A 21,472-nucleotide genomic window follows, 5' to 3' on the forward strand; every position below is an offset into this window, starting at 1 on the left:
GCGCATCAATATCATTTGGCAATTAGCCTATATCAGATTACTTTAAATTTCAAATATCGCATGAATATTATTTAGCAATTACGTTAAATTACTTTAAATTTCAAATAGCGCATGAATATTATTCAGCCATTTTGTTGGAGTCAGATTTGAACAATATATGAATAAAGAGAAACCTATATGTGATTTAAAACGATTTTTTATCCAAGTTACCCAAAATGGACTCGCATAGTTAGAATATAATATAAATATACACTGAGGTTACTTATGTTCACTTTGAACATCGTGTGAACATTCTGAACAACGCAGGAATGACTGGATCAGCTACATACGTATACTCTGAACGTCCCACGAACATTCTGAACAACGTATGAAAGTTAGAGACTCATACGTATAAAAAAACCTTTAGTCAGAAGAGCATAAATATCACACAGTCATGCTGAATACGTATACCCTGAACGTGTAACAGTGAGGCGTTCAGCATTAAAGGGCTTCTCCCCACAAAAAAATGTTTGAGTTATAAGCCCTCGTTGGAAGTTCAACCTGCTGTAATTTTTTTATTTTTCAAGATACAAAGTTGAATTTTGTGTAAGAAAAAATATTTGAGATCAGGAATAGAATAGTATGCATAAAAAGAATATAGTTCAACCCCACCCCCTTTTTCGGGGAAATTCAACCAGCTCTAATTTCTTTATTTTTCAAGATACAAAGTTGAATTTTGTATGAGATGAAGTATTTGCGATCAGGAATAGAATAGTATGCATAAAAAAAACATTATAATTCAACCAAACCTTTTTCTGGAAAAAAGGGGGATTATTTCAAAGCTGATCAGGCGAGAAATGCCATTTTCAGAAGTTGGGACGAGATGCCCTTCTAATGCTGAATGACTGGTATGAACATTCTGAACAACTGATAAATAATCAGATAAAAAAAATCGTTTTAAATCATATATAAGTTTCTTTAGATTCATATATTGTTCAAAACTGACTCCAACATAATGGCTACGTAATATTCTTGCGATATTTGACATTTAAAGTAACCTAACATAATTCTAAATGATATTCATGCGCTATTTGAAATTTAAAGTAATTTAACGTAATTGCTTAATAATATTCATGTCCTATTTGAAATTAAAGTAATTTAACGTCATTGCTAAGTAATATTCATGCCCTATTTGAAATTGAAAGCAATTTAAAGTACTTTTTAATATCCACACAATATCCACAGATACTGTATTCAAACATGGCTAGATGGCATTGCCCCGTCTTGCTCATTCTACAAGAATTATTTTATTAAATTTCAATAAAATTCACAAAGCATATGAGTCCCTTGATATACGTCTTTTACAAAATACATTTATTTACGTGTATGACGACTAGATGTATTTTCCCCTTTTAATGATAATATTCCATCAACAAAGGGAAGAAAATCTTCCCCCGGGTCCCCTTAGACGTTGCCACCACGTGGCGAACACGATTCTTGGGGGGGGAAGATTGAAGGCAGATGAGTCACGATACGCATTTTTTGACTCGGCCCCCTTGTTGGTCATGTTAGTCCTTGTTCGGACTTGCGTATCTTTGCGTCGTTGCGTCATTAGTGAGTCTCGTCTTCTGCTGGCGTCGCCTCTTCTTCAAGGTCTGTTGTTACGCATTTCAGGGCGTAATTACGATGAATTATTTTTGTTTGTTTATTGTTTTTTTATTGTTAGAGGTCGTAAAGAGAGGTAATTGAAGGTTTTTAATTATTAATTGATGTTGATATTGCTGTTATGTAATTGATATATATTTTTTTGTACGGTAATGTTTGTATTTTGTACATTTTGTACATTAAGCATAAAGGATATATATATATATATATATATATATATATATATATATATATATATATATATATATATATATATATATATATATTTATGTGTTATATATATATAATATACATATATATATAATTTATGTTACATCTTTATGTTTCTCTTTCTCTCTCTCTCTCTCTCTCTCTCTCTCTCTCTCTCTCTTCATAACAAATTCGTACAGTCATGTTCCCATATGTTGGGGTCCCCCAAACCTCACCCCAACCCGAAAAACCACACTATAGGACCCATTATAACGAATCCCAACAACAGATTCCCAGCCCCGCCTGCCCCAGCCAAGGATCTAATTTAACGGATGTCATTGTTGTGGCTCCTGAGGCCACGACTCAAGTATTGCCTTGCCTGGCTCACCTTTGCACTTACTCCCCACCCACATGGCTCTGGCTCTCTCTCTCCTCCCCTCCCCTCCCCCTCCCTCCCCTCTCTCCCCCTCTCCTCAACATTCCGGGTCTTCATGCTCTATCTTGCTCACACACACACTCATACGCGCGTCTCTCTCTCTCTCTCTCTCTCTCTCTCTCTCTCTCTCTCTCTCTCTCTCTCTCGTCTCGTCTCCTTCCGTCTTGTTACGTCATCATTTTTGGATGACGTCATTGCATTTATGACGTCATCGGAGTTCAAACTGATGTCCGTTTTTTCGTAGGACGTCGTATTGAATCAAGATGGAGCCTATCGGCTATTTATTTTTATTTGATGTATTTTTTTTATTTATTTATTCATTCATTTATTTGTTTGTCAAATCAGAGGTATTGTAACTTGTTCTGTAAGAATTTGTACTTAATAATAATAATAATAATAATTCACAGCGCATGTAACTTATTTAAAAGAATAATTGTACTTATGATAATGATAATAATATCTACTAGAAATTATGTCCTAATAGCATCATCATACTACTGATATCACCATCATTACCACTACTATTGTTGAGAATAATAATAATAATAATAATATACCAAAAGCCTTATTTGACTTTTTTATAAGAATCGTCGATGTTCCAATTGTACTATTATCACCACCAATACTGCTACTACTACTACTACTACTACTACTACTACTACTGTTGTTACTATAATATTATTAATAATAATAATAATAATAATAATAATAATACCAACCAGCCTAGCCAGGAGGTGCAAAAGGATTGCATCATCTTGCTTCGCAACCGTCCGCAATCGTTTCGACCCAACTGCGCTTGCGCGGACGTGTCAGGTGTTCCCAAACGTTTGGGTCTCTCGCTATTTATAGCCGTTGCTCCTGTTCGTAGCAGTGAGATTGCGCTAGCCAGAGCAATTGCTTAGATTGCGCCCACGTTTCGTCAGGAGAAAGTGGGAATGATTTGTCGGTATTATTATTATTATTATTATTATTATTATTATTATTATTATTGAAGGGTCTCGTTGGGAGGTGAGCAAGCTGTCCATTGATTATTATTATTATTATTATTGAAGGGTCTATTGAGCAATCTGTCCATTGATTATTATTATTATTATTATTATTATTATTATTATTATTATTATTGTTGTTGTTGTTGTTGAAGGGTCTCTTTGGGAGGTGAGCAAGCTGTCCATTGATTATTATTATTATTATTATTATTATTATTATTATTATTATTATTATTATTATGAGGTCTCACTCAGTGCATTGCACACGGGTAAACAAAAATAATGCAGTCCTTAGTAAACAGTTTTACTGAAGTAACGATGAAAAACAGATAAAAATAATGTATAATGTTAAATATATAAATGAATAAATAACTAATGAGGATTATTATTGTTATTTTTATTTTTTTTTTCTAATTTTTTTTTTGAAACTGGAAAAAATATCTTTTGCATAAACACTGTTTTTGCCTTTCTGTGGGAATTTGAAGTATCTTTGTTTTATGAACTATTTTGCCAAGAAAAACTTTTTTTTTTTTTTTTTTGCTTTTTTTACCAGTTTGTAATCGGTCAGGTGTTTTAAATATATTAAAATTACCTTTTTTAATATAAAGCTGTCATATCTTTTTTTCGCAAATATTATTTATTTTTTAAATTATATGTCAGGTATATGATATCTTTAAGAAAGAAAATTTGTTTTCCGTGACTTTCAAAGTCTTAAGTCCATTCTGTCAGTCATCTCAAGTCTAATTACATTTTATATTTAAGTACATCATTTTAAAGTATATAATCTTTACTTTTTTCATCACGAGAGTAAAACAAAAGAAATATATTAAGTATAAGTATGCATTCCGCATGATGTCATCTTGTTCAACAGACAAATGCCTAGGTCATTGTGGCATAAATATTAATTAGGTCACTTTTCTATCACAGGGTATTCATACCCTGGGTTTTTAGAAATTGAACAAGGTAAAATTGATTGAATTAATTACATCTACCTGTTTGTGTATAGGTAGCAAGCTTGTGCCAGGTAGTTACTTGACTGCTGTGGGTTGCTGTAAGGGTTCTAAGGGGCGTGGGGCTAGCAATCTCATCCTAAAGGACGAGTGGAAAGGTGATATTATCAGGAGTCGCTCCATTTAAGGGGAAAGGAAGTATAGTTTGTATGTGTATATATACATATATATACTGTATATATATATAATTATATACATATATATATATATTTAAATACTGTATAAATATTGATAATATATATATATATATATATATATATATATATATATATATATATATATATTATATATATATATATTACAGTATATTTAAATATGTACATTATCAATATTTTACATATTTTAATCATATATATATATATATATATATATATATATATATATATATATATATATATATATGAACTCATATTCTTTTCCTAAGTTCTTAAATTAACATTGAGGTTGCACATCTCTTCACGGAACTTGCTCTCTCTCTCTCTCTCTCTCTCTCTCTCTCTCTCTCTCTCTCTCTCTGTGTGTCTGTGTGTGTGTGTGTGTATTTTCTTAATCATACAAACCCAGGCTCTCGTAACACACCATCAAATATTCATCCGACCTACGACGTCTCTCGCTAATATCTCTGTTGACTTAAATAGCTAATTCTGGGAAGACGTGTATTTAGAGGGTGGGGAAGTCAGGGGAGGGGAGGAGTTCCTGGGCTAGGATGAGTGTTTGTGGGGGGGTCCTTTTAAATATTTGATAAGTAGACGAGATAGGTGGAGATGCAGCGTGGAATAAAGTGGTCGGTTATGTAAAATACAGAATGATAGTTTCGAAAGGTTATGTTAAAATGTATATAAATGTAATATTTATCAACCTAGTTAAAATTGCGATAAAGAGAATAAGCATGGTATTATTTTTATTTAGTGTGATGATATATAAAAATAATGAAAATATGTAGCATGTTAAGAAGTCGTAATGAAAAATAAATTTTAAATAATGCAATGACGTAAAATATATATGTATATATATACATATATATATATATATGTGTGTGTGTATATATATGTATATGTGTATGCATGTATGAATATATTTATGTATGTATGTGTATGTTTGTATGTATGAATAAAATGAGTATTGACCATGCCTTCTAAACCTTCCATCCATAAAGTTGTGGCATTTTAACTTGCATTTCTCTGCACAAAAACCTATCATCTCACCTTGAATTATTATTCAAGTCATTGCAAAATCATTTTCCCCCATTATTAATTATAATAATTTACATCCTATACATCTCGCATCTTGTTTACCTCAAACTTTGCTGGAGCGATTCGGGAGTTAAAAGCAGTTTATTCCGTCACTGAAGAATAATCACTTTTTTTCGGTCGTATAGATTGTTTCCTAAATAAACTAATAAGCGCGTCCGTCCTATCTCCTTTGTTGTGGCTAAATGTGCCATAAAATGTTTTTCCGTCCCCAAATTGCAGCTGCGTAAAAACAATGTTTTTTTTTCCATGAGTTTTTTTTTTTTTTTTTTTTTTTTTGATGGACGCGTATCGGGAGACGGCGGACAAATATAATACTGACGCGTGTTGGTTTTGGGTCATCCAAAATGTCAGGTGTGCCGGACGCTCTGGTGAATGACTGACTCTCTCTCTCTCTCTCTCTCTCTCTCTCTCTCTCTCTCTTCTCTCTCTCTAATAACCAGGTAGAGAATTCCCTGCTTTCCTCTCTCTCTCTCTCTCTCTCTGAAACTTTTTAAGACTTCTAATAACCAGGTAGAGAATTCCCTGCTTTCTCTCTCTCTCTCTCTCTCTCTCTCTCTCTCTCTCTCTCTCTCTCTCTCTCTCTCTCTCTCCATTTAAATATTGCCTCTAATTTCCCAACCGATAATGACTCATTATGCAACGTCAAGGTCAATCTTGTATGACCTTTGTGTGTCTTTAAAACACTTCCTTAATCCCTCAAGGCTTGAGGACTGACACACACACACACACACACACACACACACACACACACATATATATATATATATATATATATATATATATATATATATATATATATATATATACCTTTTCAATGTAAGTTTGCATTAATTAAGTTTTGATTATTTAAAAGTGTAATCATGAAATAATTTTTGAGGTATCTTTCTGTGTTTTTGTTAATGGGGAGGGGTATTTATATCGTAAGCTATCCTGATCCAGCACGGCTCTTTATAAGTAATTTATCATTTAAACCGTTGAAAGATAAAAGGGTATTATTATTATTATTATTATTATTATTATTATTATTATTATTATTATTATTATTACCTACTCGCTTTGTGCCTTCCCTATTTGGAGAAAAGTACAAAATCCTACGTTTTAAGGCAAAGAACAAAATTAGTTGTTCTTTAAGACATGGACAAAATTTATTGTTTTTTAAGAACGAGAACAAAATTTATTGTTTTTATAAAAACAAGAATAAAATTTGTTTTTTAGAACTAGAACAAAACTTATTGTTTTTTAAGAACAAGAACAGAATTTATTTTTTAGAGCCAAGAACAAAATTGGTTGTTTTCAAGAACAAAAACAAAAATTTATTGTTTTTAGAACAAGACTAAATTTATTGAACTTGAAGAAAAGAAAAATTTTTGTTTTTAGAACAAGAACAAAATTTTTGTTTTTAAGAACAAGAACAGAATTTATTTTTCTAGGCCAAGAACAAAATTGGTTGTTTTTAAGAACAAAAACTAAATTTATTGTTTTCAAGAACAAGAAGAAAATTTATTGTTCTTTAAGACAAGAACAAAATTTATTGTTTTTTAAGAAAAGAACAAAATTTATTGTTTTTAAGAACAAGAACAGAATTTATTGTTTTCAGGGCCAAGAACAGCATTTAGTTTTCTAGGGCCAAGAACAAAATTGGTTGTTTTTAAGAACAAAAAACAAAACTAATTGTTATTGTTAGACTCTGGTAGACTTATGCCAACAACATCATACTTTAATATCCTCAATCAAATTCAAAAGGTGTTATTAAACTTCACTACCGAAATACTTTGCAAATCACGTCCAAAAGAACTTGTCCTTAAGTACAACAGAGGATTTTGGAGTAACTAAAAGTAAAAAAAAAAGTTAAAATTTTCATACAAAATCTGTAAGTTTTTTCCCATACTGTCTGAAGCCCGCCAAAAAATCACTGCAGACGACGCAGAGAGAGAGAGAGAGAGAGAGAGAGAGAGAGAGAGAGAGAGAGAGAACACGTGCTTCCAAACATCTAAGATTGGCTAGCTGTGCCAGTGGCATGTTTTCTGAAAGCGAACTCTCTCTCTCTCTCTCTCTCTCTCTCTCTATATATATATATATATATATATATATATATATATATATATATATATATATATATATATATATATATATATATATATAGTTTGTGTATGTATAAACACGTGCTTTTCAAATATCTAAGACTAAACTAGCCAGCTAGTGTCAAGTTTCTGAAAGGAACTCTCTCTCTCTCTCTCTCTCTCTCTCTCTCTCTCTCTCTCCTCTCTCCTTTTTCCTTTTAAGCAAGGAGCAATGGATCGCTGGCGACAGTGGCGAGCAATACCGTCCGCGACGACGGAGAAGTCCTCTGGGAACATGACTCTGGGCAAGACGCTGCGGTCATCCCACACAGCTTGCAAGCAACCAAACATCTTTGGCGAATTCACCGGGGTGGGGGGCGGGGGCGATTACCGGCTACAGTTAGGGAAGGAGGGGAGGGAAGAATTCGTACACTGAGGGAACGTTTTAAGTAACTGAATTTCCGACATTTTTTTTTTATCTTGCTACAAGACGACGCTGAGATTATTTCTTTTTTTTTTTTATTTTAATTGTTACGTGAAGATAGACAGTTTTTTTTCGTAAGGGAAGAAGTTTATCAGATTACTTAGATCAATCAAAGTTACTGATATAGCAGATATATATATATATATATATATATATATATATATATATATATATATATATATATATATATATATATATAGTAGTATAGGTGAAGGATTTGTTCTGTAGTACTAGTAATTTTTCAGGTTACTATTATAAATTTATCCCTTCTCCCGCTCTCCAGATATCTATAGCCAAGTAATAATATTATAGTGTAACTTTACAACCTTTGATATAAAAATGTCCAGCACAAATTTATTTTACGTGGGATTCAATACTTATGGAAGATTATCAGCCTAACATGTCTCAGAAATTACCGTTGTTTTGTCGGAGGCGAAGTAAAAATTTCCTCTTTAATTATATAAATATTCCCTGACTTAACTCATTTCACCTTAAACTAACATTATCACATATTGCCGCATTGAATTGACAGGATTCTGCTTTACGGTTGTGGTAATTTTATCAGGAAACAAAAATTCATGAGGGAATCCCAGCAGACCAAAATCCCCAAGAGACGGGAGCGAGATGGGCATACATCCTACCTCGTCATCCTTACGTGGGTAACTGAGTGGATGAGTCTAGTCAGGGTTGCCAAATGTGACGGACTAAAACCCGCCAGACAAGCCTTCAAAACCGCAATTTCCAGCCCAGAAACCGCTAGATTTTGAAATATCATGAAAATGCATGGAACTTTATTTTAACAATAAAATAATTTAATTTACTCACCTTTTTGACTTTGAAGTTGGGCATATACATCCAGAGATCCTTTCGTATCCTTATATATATATAATCTATTCTTGTAAAGATAAAAAAATTTGATCATCGTCATCCTCAACTAAAGTTGAAATTGCAGTGACTGGAGATGTCGAGTTTGAAGAACCTGAATACGATGCACTATATGCAGCCATCGTGCAATTTTTCTAAGACGCTTTTAGGAATGACATATGTGCGGCAATTTTCTCCAACCTTAAAGGCCACTCTAACAGCAAGAACTGAATCTACCGATTTGTGACTCAATCTATTTTCAATTTATTTTTAATAATGTTATGTTGGCTAAAGAGTCTCACAACCCTCAGCATTTGGTGTGTAATGATAAGATACCAATTACTGTTTCATGCAATTCTGAAATGGATTACAATCATGATGCATCTTGGTAGTTTCCTACTGATCCAAAACTTTGCTGTGGATTTTTTTCGTGCCACTGTACTGTTAAGTTGCGCCACTGATTTTCAACTTTTTCAATGTTTTGAAAATTACGGCCAAATATCTCTGCAACTCTCAGTAATAGGATCTTTTAACTTGATTTTAAACACTCCTTGAACAGAAAAGAGAGATATTTTCCAATGCCTCAAATTTATCTGAAGTCTGTTTCTTAATTCGCTGCATAACTTGACAAATGATATGCAACGCTGACAGATGTTTCCTTGAACCTCAATTGCACCTGAGATTCCTGCAAACCTTTCTCAAATCTTTCATATCCCAGGTATGCTCAGGATCTATAAGAGGAGATATCAGTCGTTAATGGATTAACTCTGGCTGGATCGTTACTTTCGTTGCTTAATGAAATGATAAGATTTGATAGATCAAGCAGAAGTTTCACTGAGTCTGTGTTTTCGCCTTGAAATGTTTTCATTGTCCGTTGAGTCTCTTGCAAAATGGGACGCGCGAACAGGAGGTATAATTTATTAACAGGATCGCTGTACATAGTAAACAATGATTCAGCAGTGTAGCATTTTCAGAGGACCTTGTAATTTCAAAATGAAGTTTTTAGCTCGTCCCATTGAGATAAGATGCGTGTTACCGCTGGTTCCAATAGAAAAGTATCTCATCACATACTCTTGTATTTGAAGCGGGTGTTTACCGTCATTAATTGTTGCAAAGAGCTGTTTGTACATCAGCTGTCTTTTGGACGAATGCCCAAACCAGTTGTATGTCCCTTTAACAAGAAAATCAAGATTTCTCGGCAGAGTTTTCTGCTATGGAATGTGATAGAGCTAACTGAATAGAATGACAAACACACCTTATCATGAAATAATTTTAGGCGGGCCAAATTCCCTTTTCAACAATTCGCATACACCATTATTTAAACCTGTATTTACACTTGCATTGTCTACGCCAAGAAGGTTTCTTTGGATTAAGATCAACATCTTGAGAAGTTTCTTGATCACATGCAATGCTCGCTGCTGTTCCAGATTCAATTTCAACAAGACTAAAGTGTGTTGGTATTATTTTCTGCAACTTTTGGCTGAAGTACCTAATAACAACTCCAAGTAACTTGACAACACTTATGTCTGTAGATTCATCATTATTAAACTTCTTTAGCATCACTAATATCTTCCTCGCAAGCACAGTTAAAATGGTCTAACACATTACTATCATTTCTTTTTACACTTCGTTCTGCATTTTTACATGTGGTGCTTTGTTTACTGTCATCACGGAAAGCCTTCCTGCTAACTTCTACAACATGGTCGGTAGTTTAAATGCCGTGTGTTCTGCAAAAATAAAGCTAATTGTCCTTCAGCCTCATTAGTTATATTTCAGGAATAGTCAATATTTGTGAAATTTATTTTGACTGTCGTGCCTTGAAAACGGTTGAGCTGCTCTTACATGTTTAGTAGTAAGAGCATGGCTACGTAAGTCACTTCTAGTTTGGCAATATTTCAGTTTTACAAAATGCAATATCTTTCTTTTACTTTTTTCCACTTGGCTTTAACTAATCCTTCAACAAAGGAAAACAGCATTTCCTGTAAGACTGAGGGTAATTTAACTCATTTCTGTGGAGGGAAACACAATTCACAAGTGAAAATTAGATAGCACAGTGACCGTTCCACCAGCAACCTATGCTGAAAACTAACTGTTTTAATTTGACCAAGTGATGCCTCACCGGCGACGACGGAAGTCAAGGAATATTATTTTGTTTTTCAATTTCTGTGAAGAGTTAACACGTGATGTGCTCTAGGGCAGATTACTGTCTCTCCTTTCAATCAGAGGAAAACACAGGAGTTCCATCTACAGGCAAAACTAAGTCTTAATGAAGGATATATAGAGTCCAGTCTGAATGCATCCCATAAATACATCTGCTCTGGACTTGAGTCGCGGTCATGGATTAGGTCACGGGTGGGTGGCTGGGTGCCAGAGAAAGCTGAAAGGCAGATTAAGCCCCTTTCTGTTGGGTTTATTGAAAAGTTGCTGAAATGTCGATAGTTTCAGCAGAAAGTATTGAAAAGCTGTTGCTAAACGAAAATATTGTGACTGAATCACTCGAAAGGAGGCTAAATCAGCTAAAGAATGGCTAAATTGGCAGACTATCTGCCTCTTCATATGAAACTCATTATCCACGCGCGCTGTCTGAAAAACGATTAGGAGGGAACCAAAACAAGTTAAAGCGTGGACTCTCCATACTTCACAATCCTCCCAATTCCATAAACACTTCATTAAAAGTGGTGAAATATCGCCACGTCTATTGTCTAGTAGGTCACCGTTTATAGGATTAATGCCTTTGGTTGTTGTTGTCTTCTTTATCTGACTTGCCTTCTGCCGAGTCTGGCTCTTACTAATTCCCCTGTAGGCACTCACAGGAATACCCTCTCCGATTCCTTGCTAACGCCGCCTGCACTTAAAAGGAATACCCTCCGATATTCAGATGTGAAGCCACTGGGTGATTCACTCAGTTATAAGATTTCAAATAAGAAAGAGAAGCAAACTATTTATGAGTGCATAATAAAGATTAATTTCATTTCTTTCGTCTGTTCCTAACGATACCTCATTAATATCTTTTATAAAATTTACTCATATTTTATCAGTCAAGCAAAATGACAGGCATAAATTTAAACGAGCAGTCATGGGCTGATTGAGAGAATTGGGGAAAACATTTTACGACGGGATTACAATACCCCATACCACGAAAGGTCGAGAACTGGAAATTACACAGGAAACATGGAGACGAGAGACCTGGCCTTTGCTTGATAGGATTATGTCCTTTTTTCTAAAGGCATCAATTGGCAATTTTATTACACACGTGGTGCTTATTTCGACTCTCATCAACTTCAATATGCCAAATATAATGCCAAACAGGGTTTGGCATTGACTTAGATAAGATGAATGCCAACCATGCCTCGAAAATGCCAAATTGGCATTATAATGCCAAACCTGGCAGCCCAGACCCCTCACGCCTTAAGAGATCTCACTAAATTCTTCCCGACAAGTTAAGTTCAATATACTTTCCCAAAGTGTAAACGTATGTATCTTTCATAAAGTAATAAAGTTTTTACTTTTTAATAGCCCTTCTCCTCATATTTTAATTGATTTTGCCTCACTAGTTAGTCGGTATTCGTTAACACATGGACAGTTGTTAGAGAAGAGCATGAGGCTAGATTTCTGACGTGTATAACATGCTGGTAAAAAGTCGACCTGATAATGGAGCCCATTTATTTTTACCCTCCAAGGTTCTGAGTAAACTTCTGTGTTCTCTATATATATATATTTTTTAGATAAATTATCTTTAAACCATTTAAATTCCAATTCCCATGAATTATAATAAGTCCTTAAACAGTCATGAAAATTAGTTGCATATGAATGAACATTTTGAAATCCGCCAGATTTCCCCGCCAGCCGCAGCAACAGTTTCAAACCCGCAATCATTTTGATTCCGCCAGAACTAGCGGGATTCCACCAGTTTGGCAACGCTGGTCTAGTCTAGCGACTCGCGATTCCGGGCAGCGAGGAAGAGGAATGTTCAAGTCAGACTTTGGTCAGTCGCAGGACCGTCCTGACTTTGGTTTGTGTCCAAAATACGCAATTATTCAGTAGACTCATTTCAGAAGACTCGATTATCGGTGCCTTTAGACTCATATAGGTGTTGATAGTCTCTGATATCGCCTGTATTCTTAAAAAAAAAAAGGCGGGGGGACGTCTGGAGACCAGCCACTGAGTCTACAAAACTGCGATCCGACCTGGCTTGACCACCCACCTGATCGCATTGCCACACAAGCTCTGCCTCTGGTCGTTTTATGATTGAGTCGTTTGACCGCCAGTTCCGTCGTGGATCGACGGTTTAGTTAAAACAACTCAAAACCTGCTCGGCATTTAATAAAACAACCAAACAACAACACACCTTTGGTCACAGCGGCTGTTCTGAAGCCATTCCTCGTAACTAGGTCTATTTGGTCATTTACGAAAAGTACTTTAACCATCATCATCAAGGCCGGTGAGAATAATATGGGTCAGTATATTCGGCCAGCGTGCGCTAGTGACCACCCACACCGAAGACAATCTCCCCCCAACACCCTCTCTCCCTCACCACCACCAATGCCTCTCTCCCTCTATCCCTCCCTCCCTCTTCCTTGATTGCATGTGAACGTTTCTATTAGACTGATGTCATATATAGAGATAGAGTATATATATATATATATATATATATATATATATACACTCTATATATATATGTATATATATATATATATATATATATATATATAGTGTTATATATATATATATATATGACCCTTCTCACGTCCTAGCATCCTTTCCTTTCCCTTCCTTTCCTTCCATGTACAGTATTTCCTTCAAACATCCCAGTAACTGCTTCCCCTCCCTCTCCTCCTTCTTCCCGAAACCCCTTCCCAACAAACCCACTTCACTCTCCCCACCATCCCCTTTCACCCCACACGTGTCAATGGTTGCAGAGGGGAAGAGGAGGAGGGGTGGGAGGGTAGGAAGTGAGGAAAAGGAGCGAGGGAGGGGTAGGAGGGGCAATAATGACTCTTCACACTCCTCCTCCTCCCCCTCTCCCTCCTCTCTACCGAGCTCCCGTCTCTCTCTCTCTCTCGCGAGTCGCGACTCGGTCGGTCTCTCTCTCTCTCTCTCTCTCTCTCTCTCTCTCTCTCTCTCTCTCTCTCTCTCTCCTCAGAGTCTCTCTCTCTCTTTCTCACATCAGTAGACTCCCGGAGGTCGAGTTGAGTACACGCGCGCGCTCTCGCTCTCTCCCTCACACGCTCTAGTCCCTCCCTGGGTGCTGCTGCTAAACTCAAAACTCGTATCGTAAAAAAGGTTGTCGTTTTTAGTGGAACTGAAGAAAGAAAATTAAACGAGTGGATTTAAATCGTGAAGGAGAAAAAGATAGATTAATCCCCCTAAGTGACAAAACTGTGGATTTATGATTGATTGATATAGCGCTGTTATGTTCCGTAACCCTGGATGTATCATCTAGAGTGGATTAACGTTCCTGCTACTGATTTGCCAGTGTGTAAGTCTACCTGTTTTGGGATTTGTTACGTTTATTGTTGGGAGTGGGGATTGGGATTTACAAGCTTTATTATCTTAGGTGATTTAGCTTTACAAAGCTTCAGCTTATTCGTGTTGTTAATGAGTTTTTCCAGCCGTAACTATCAGTGAAAATGAGATAGTCTTGGCATACGTCAACTTCAGGCCACTTTCGGTTCAGCCACCTTTCGAAAATTCATTGAAAAGAGAAATTAAGACTCATTAACACCTTCGTAAAAAACAACGATTACCAGAGATTACCAACGGGAAAGCCACCTGAATGGCTTAATGTATTCATTGTTCGGCAAATAACGGTAACGCAGCTGCTTTTAATAATAAGACGCACACGACGGCACGTGATGAAGCAAACTCCTTCTGCCAATTTGATCAATTAAATGCAAAGTGTTTAGTGGTACTCGCTCAGAGCTGACTTTCTTTCGCTCGCACTGACGTTCAGGTGTAGTTGCTGACATTTGCGCTGGGAAAATTACGTGCTGACGCTATTCAGGAGGATTTTTTTTTGCTGTAAAATGGTTTAGACTCAAACTAGTTTTAGTTAAATCTAGTTGTGACCAGTGTCAGATGAGCAGACCTGTCTTAAGCAAACTGCGTCTTGTATTGTAAAAGCCATTATTTCTTGGCTTGCAATTTGGTAAAAAGATGTAATTGTTTCGTGGTTTGACGTCAAAGGCTGGTTTTCCTTGTGATTTTGTTTAAAATGATGAAAATTATCAAAAAGTATATAGGGGAAATTAGACCAATATCATAATATGTCTAGTACGAATAGAAATGAATATTAGATTGTTTTAATTCATATGAAAGCAAACGGTATACGTTCATGCAGTTCCAAGGCAATTTTAGAAAATACTCAGCCTATACTAATGTAGCATAATATTTTTTAGTTTGATGTTAAAACCGTACTCTACTAGGAATGTATTTTAATATATTTTACTCTCAGTTCATTGTGATGCATTGAGCTCTTAACTTAAGCAGGTTAGCTTCAGAATATTACAACTTAATATTTACGTCAGTACCTGAATTGTATATGTATATATATATATATATATATATATATATATATATATATATATATATATATATATATACATTCCCTAACCATTATGTTTATCAAAAAGACTTGAGTCTAGTCTGCTTAATAAAGCATTATCCTAGTAACTCAGGTAAGTGAATAAAAGGCTTGTGTATATCGCAGTAGTCTGCATTCTTAGCAGCATTTTTAAGATGAAAGCAAAGTCGATGTATCGAGTGCATTTTTCTCTCTAAAGCACGAGTGAAACTGTGTGAAGTTTGCACAGATAAATTCTCATAATTTGTACCGGGTTGGCACGCCCATAATTTCCCTGGTATAAAACTTGCGTTGTAAGGCCGTGACAGTTAATGGATGGAAGGTGTTAAAACAGGGAAATGGAGTTCGTAGTTTGTTTTGCTTGTTATAAAACGTTCTGTTAAGTGATTTTCGAAGGTGACATCATACGGTGTATGCCTAGACGGCGAATCATTACCTTGTGATAGCTGTGTGATTTATTTGCGTGCATTTATAAGTGCTCGAATCAGTGTCATTTGTGCCTGCAGTGATTTGCTACGGTGACGTCACCCGCCAAGGGGCATGTTGGTTAAAAATGAAGAAATAAAAAAAAGAGGGGCATGCATTCAACGCCCCCTCGTGCGAAAATAAACTTAGTTCAGTTGGTGTCTGGCTGTGGTTGAGTGTGGACGTTGTGTCGAACCCTCCCCGTATGAAAAATTTTCCTCCCCAAAAAATCTCGTTTCGTGTTTTTAAATTTGTTATTTATGGTTTTAATTATTTCGTTATCTTATTTCCGTGTTATTCGTTGTTGTGGCCGTTTTATTAATTTCTGCGTGTGGCTATGGTAGGAGTGGACATCATCACTTGCCTTACGACCAATGAGTCTCTTATTAACGAATTTGACTTGCCCAATTTTGCGAATGAATACGATACATACAATGCGAACGAAAGGATTGTGGTAGCGTCGACGATATCACTAGGTAATTTTTATATATATTTTTTTAAATTGTCTTTTTTAATTCGAATGCTGGGTTTGTTAAAGATTTGTCTTCATTCTTTTGTAAATTTTCGCAACTTTAAATCTGATTCTGGGCTTCATGCTGATGTAAAGATCAGGAGGAGCCTTGGTGTTTCTGATAAAAGTATTTATAGCCCAAGAACTGTCTAGCCTAGATAGTGTCTCTAGAACCCTGTGTAGAAAACGTAAAAGAATTGGTATGCCGCCGACCTACACCTTCTAAATAACTTCAAGTGTCTTGCGTATGTGACGATTTGGTGATTGGTTAATGTTTTTAAAAGTGTAGCCAATAGTATTAATAGGATTCCTTTTATGCAAACAAAAAAAATAATTACTTTTGTGTAGCCTGTGGGAATTAATTCAACATTTTCGTGTTATATTTAATGTATTTAATTCTGTGAATGTTGGGCATAGTTAACTGATGAATTAGACACATCTATTGCTGTATAATTGTTGTTATTACTATTTGTTGGCCCTGTTACAACCCGTCTATTGCTGTATAATTGTTGTTATTACTATTTGTTGGCCCTGTTACAACCCATCTATTGCTGTATAATTGTTATTATAACTATTTGTTGCCCTGTTACAACCTACAAAGACTTAGCACTGAAAATAATGTGAAGTAATAGGCAGACCAGCTGGGACAAGAATGCGCATGTGGCAGCATTGATTGCACATTAATGAGAATGTGTTCAGTCATTTTTTTTTCATGGGTAACGCAGATTTATAAACCAAAGCTCTGGTTATTGAAAAGAATAAATAACTCAGTTCATTATTACGGATAAAGCCTTGTAACATTATAGAATATAATGTAACATTGTAACACGTAAGCAAGGTTAATCTGTTAGTACTATTTATATCAGTATCGTGTCCAGTCGATTGGCCTAGGAACACATTTTTGTTGAATGTACACATGTAAGAAAGTCGTTTATCGATGCAACTTTTGTGTTTGTGTAATTTTTGCAGCCCATTGATGCATAATATATCTTCTTTTCTTAACCTTGCAGATGAGCGGAAAGAGGAGTCGGTCGTTCAAATGTGCCGTTCACCAGAGAGATCGTCAGGTAGCCTCTGAGAACGACTTCCATCTTCTCCTTCACGAGCCTCCTATATTTAACAAGTGAGTAAAAACCCCCTTTTCATGTGTGTGTGTGTGTGTGTATATATTAATTCTCTCCTGAATTACTGTGATAATGTCAGTGGCTTCCGGTTGGTGGATTTAAAGCAGCTTTTTGTTTTTGTTGTTTTCTCGAAAGCTGAGAAAGGGAAAGTGAGTGAAGAGCAATTATAAAGGCGTTTGATGCTTCCTCAGATCGGGTGTAGTCTCACCGGAGTGATTTTAAATTGTTCTTTATTTTTACATACAAATAAGAATGTTGGAATGATTTTAAATTGTTCTTTATTTTTACATACAAATAAGAATGTTCAAGTTACAGTACTGTAATGTTAGTAGCATATTATGCAATAAATCATTTATTTTAAAAGTCGCCACAATATGAGAACATGCAGACATTTCGCAGTAGGTGAATATTATTCTTGTTCATTTCAACTTTTATCAAGGATGACGACTGGTTATGGCGTATTCCTATAAGTATGATACAAGTCTCTTTATGTAAATCGAATTTAGATAGCCACAGTCGTTTACAAACAAAGAAGATAGATGAATATATATATATAACCAGCTATCCGTCGTCGGGATCAAGATAAGCGACCTTCCAGTACCGCCGTCCGCTAAAACACGCAACCTTAGAGGGGCTTCCTTCAGGATTGCCAATCGCCCGCGATCAATTGCTAGACCCATAAGTCCCCCGGACTCCTGTCGGGGTTCGTTTCAGACGTGGCAAACCAACCCGAAATACCCAATTAGCCTGCACTTTGACTCATTGGCATGGTCGTCCTGCCCTTTGGCGTCATCCGTCAGCGTCTCGTAACGAAGTGACATTTTGCTTTCATGTTGGCACGCTTGGAATGTGCCAGCAGCAGGAGGGGGAGGAGGAGGAGGAAGGAGGAGGAGGAACCGAGTCGCCGCTGCCTTCTAAGGGGTTGGCACTGGTATAGCAGTCGTAGGCTCACTGGGGGTTTGGGAACATGTGCCGTCGTGTTGTTGGGATGCATCATTGTCCTGGTGGTTGTTGTGGTTGTTGTTTTTCTCGTTGTTGTTGTTGTTTGCCATGTACTGTCATGCCCTGCCGTGTTTCGTGCTGCGGAGATGCGAGCGCAGCGCCGTGGCTGGCGTGCGATTGTGCCATAGGACATTGCGGTAAAGCGTGTCTTGATTTAATTGGTTTTTTGTTCGTGTGTTGTGGTTGTTAATGTTTTGTTGTGACCTGTTATATATATAATATATATATATATATATATATATATATATATATATATATATATATATATATATCTACAGAAATACCACATAGTACTATACCTGATATTTTCGCGCCCTTTAGGCCTATAATGAATATTATAATATATCGTTCTCGCGCGTAATCTAGGCCTATAACGAATATTGTAATAACATCTATTCCTTTTTTTTATTTTATCTCAGAATGGTGCGTCTGATCGCCGATGAGTTTCTTACGGAGGAGCGAGACCGGAAGTATTACGCCGATCACTACAAGTGCTGGCCACCCCCGCTTTTTGTCATCTCTGTCACACTAATACAGGTAAGTTGTGGTGTTGTTGTTGTTGTTTACTGTTCATAACCTTTGTTTATTTTTGTGTTAGGCCGGTAGTCTGTGTGTACGAAAATTCCTCATTTATATAAGCTATTATTTTCTAATTATTATTATTGTGAGCTGTTTTGGGGGTTATATATTTAATTTATTTTGTAATACACCATAGTTGTAACTCCCCCTCTCCCACCCCCTTTTTCCCAACTCCCTCACCCATAGGCTGCTCCTTGTTTACCCCAGGTGTCTTTTAATGGTTGAGAGCTCAAGTGGCCATTCCCCCTTCCCCTTAATTCCCCCCTCCCAAAAAATGGTAAATCGATGAATGCTTTAGTTGTGTTCTGGCGGTACCTTCATGCGTGTAATCTTTTTTTAAATAAAAAATGCTTACGGTCAGGGAACATGTTAGACTTTATATAGCAAAAAGCCTGTGTATCGTGTTACAAGCGTGATAAATACTTGTCATTGTATTTTGGTATTGTATTGCAGCAAATACATTAGTCTAATACAAAATAATGCATCATTAGTCTACGTTTGGGGTCTTTTTATATATGAAGGGAAAATTGATGTCGGATGACGTGTAGTCCTTTGCATGCGAAGACTTCCTTCTTGCGTTTGCCAAGGGCTGGGGTCTAAGTCGTTGCTTAGATACCAGACGTAAACATAGTCTCTCTCTCTCTCTCTCTCTCTCTCTCTCTGTCTGTGTGTGTGTGTGTGTGTGTGTCAGGCGAGCAAGCAGCATGAAGGTGAGGTCCTATTTTCATCGATTATGCTGATAAAATGAGTCATTCTTAGCTCTGCACATCTGTGTTCGCGCCTAAATAGATTTTGATATGTGTTTTGTTCACGAACATTACTTATGTATCATGTTGAGGTATTTTTGAACGTGGGTTTTATTTTAAGGGCTTGGGTTTTCAAGGCCGTGGGTGTATAAAAGCGTGGGTTTTTTCATGTTTGAGTTATAGTGGTGGTATCTATAAAAATGCATGTCACTATGCCGTAGGAGTTGGTCTAAATATTTACTTGAACCGTTGAGCTTCAGATAAGAAAAACGAAAGTATGTTTGAGATTAATCCAAGAATCTTAGACCTATGTTAGTCTCTTTAGACTGTCTAAGTTCTCGATAACGTACATAACGGCACTTTTCGATAACAAAAATAACGGTACTGAAAAAAACGTAAATAATGAATTACAAATTAATGAAAAACAGCAAAAAAAGTTATTAAATACCGTTATAAGTGACATTGGAGTCCAAACACCTGGTCGATATGCCAGAAGTGGAGGGGGGGGGACACCTCTCCCCTTCCCCCCTTCACTGGACTAATCTCGTATTTTTCGATAATCGATAAAAAGAAACTATAAAAGTATATATACTTGGTGCTCGCCCCTTCCCCTCAATTATACCTTCATACAACCCCCTCCCCCTCCCATGTTATATCTGGTTCCCTGTACGTCACCCTGTTTGTCCCTCCCCCTTCCTCTCTCCCACCTGCCAGGATGGTCAGTGTAATTACGTGAGTTTGTAAGTCTAGGTGGTATCAGAGTTCTGTGTTTGTGTATTTTTTTTTCCTGTGAGTCGTCACTCAGCTCTCTCTCTCTCTCTCTCTCTCTTCTACTCTCATTCTCTCTCTCACATTTGTTAATGGACAGATAGAGTGTAACATCTGTATTCTAATGAATGCCATTGCTACTCTCTCTCTCTCTCTCTCCACATTTGTTAACGTGCAGAGTTATGAATGAAAGATTTAAATCCTGATGAATGTCATAGGTACCCATCTCTCTCTCTCTCTCTCTCTCTCTCAGGACACATTTGTTAATGGACAGTTACGAATGTAACAGCTGTATCCTAATGAATGACATTGGTACTCTCTCTCTCTCTCTCTCTCTCCTAATCTCTCTGACATTCTCTCTCTCTCTGGGGAGAAAAGCTTTCACCTCATGATTGGATTTGTTCGCCCAGCTCCCTCCTCCTCCTAATGTCATGGTCCACATGATCTGTTATGCTGTCAATAGCATTACTCTCGGCTCGTCCATATTTTTCGGCTGTTTATAACCCCCCCCCCCCTCCCCTACCCACTAGTCAACTGGGGTAGGATAGGGGGCGTTCCTGGAGCGGCTGGCGTCAGGACGACATGGAATGACGTCGTGATTATTATTTATTATTATTATTAATTGGTAGCATTCTCCTCTTCGTTCTTGTACAAGTATCATACCTTGTCTCCCCCCTTAACAATTTTGTTAGGCCCATGAGTCTTCTTATATTGCCTGGAGGTGGTCCTAGCGCAAATGAGCCTAGATTTTTAATGCGAGCTGGTGGA

The 21,472-nt window shown here is 36.5% G+C and overlaps 1 protein-coding gene across 1 annotated transcript in view; it reads left to right on the plus strand.

The window, feature by feature from the left end:
• stet (stem cell tumor) overlaps positions 1-21,472 on the plus strand; it is an 804,488-nt gene that overhangs the window by 772,918 nt on the left and 10,098 nt on the right. The window contains exons 7-8 of the mRNA XM_067132787.1: positions 17,496-17,608; positions 19,031-19,148. Of these exons, the coding sequence (XP_066988888.1) occupies positions 17,496-17,608; positions 19,031-19,148 (231 nt within the window). The remainder of the gene's footprint in view (positions 1-17,495; positions 17,609-19,030; positions 19,149-21,472) is intronic.

The sequence above is a fragment of the Macrobrachium rosenbergii genome, chromosome 1 (genome assembly GCF_040412425.1).
Source record: "Macrobrachium rosenbergii isolate ZJJX-2024 chromosome 1, ASM4041242v1, whole genome shotgun sequence".
NCBI lineage: Eukaryota > Metazoa > Arthropoda > Malacostraca > Decapoda > Palaemonidae > Macrobrachium > Macrobrachium rosenbergii.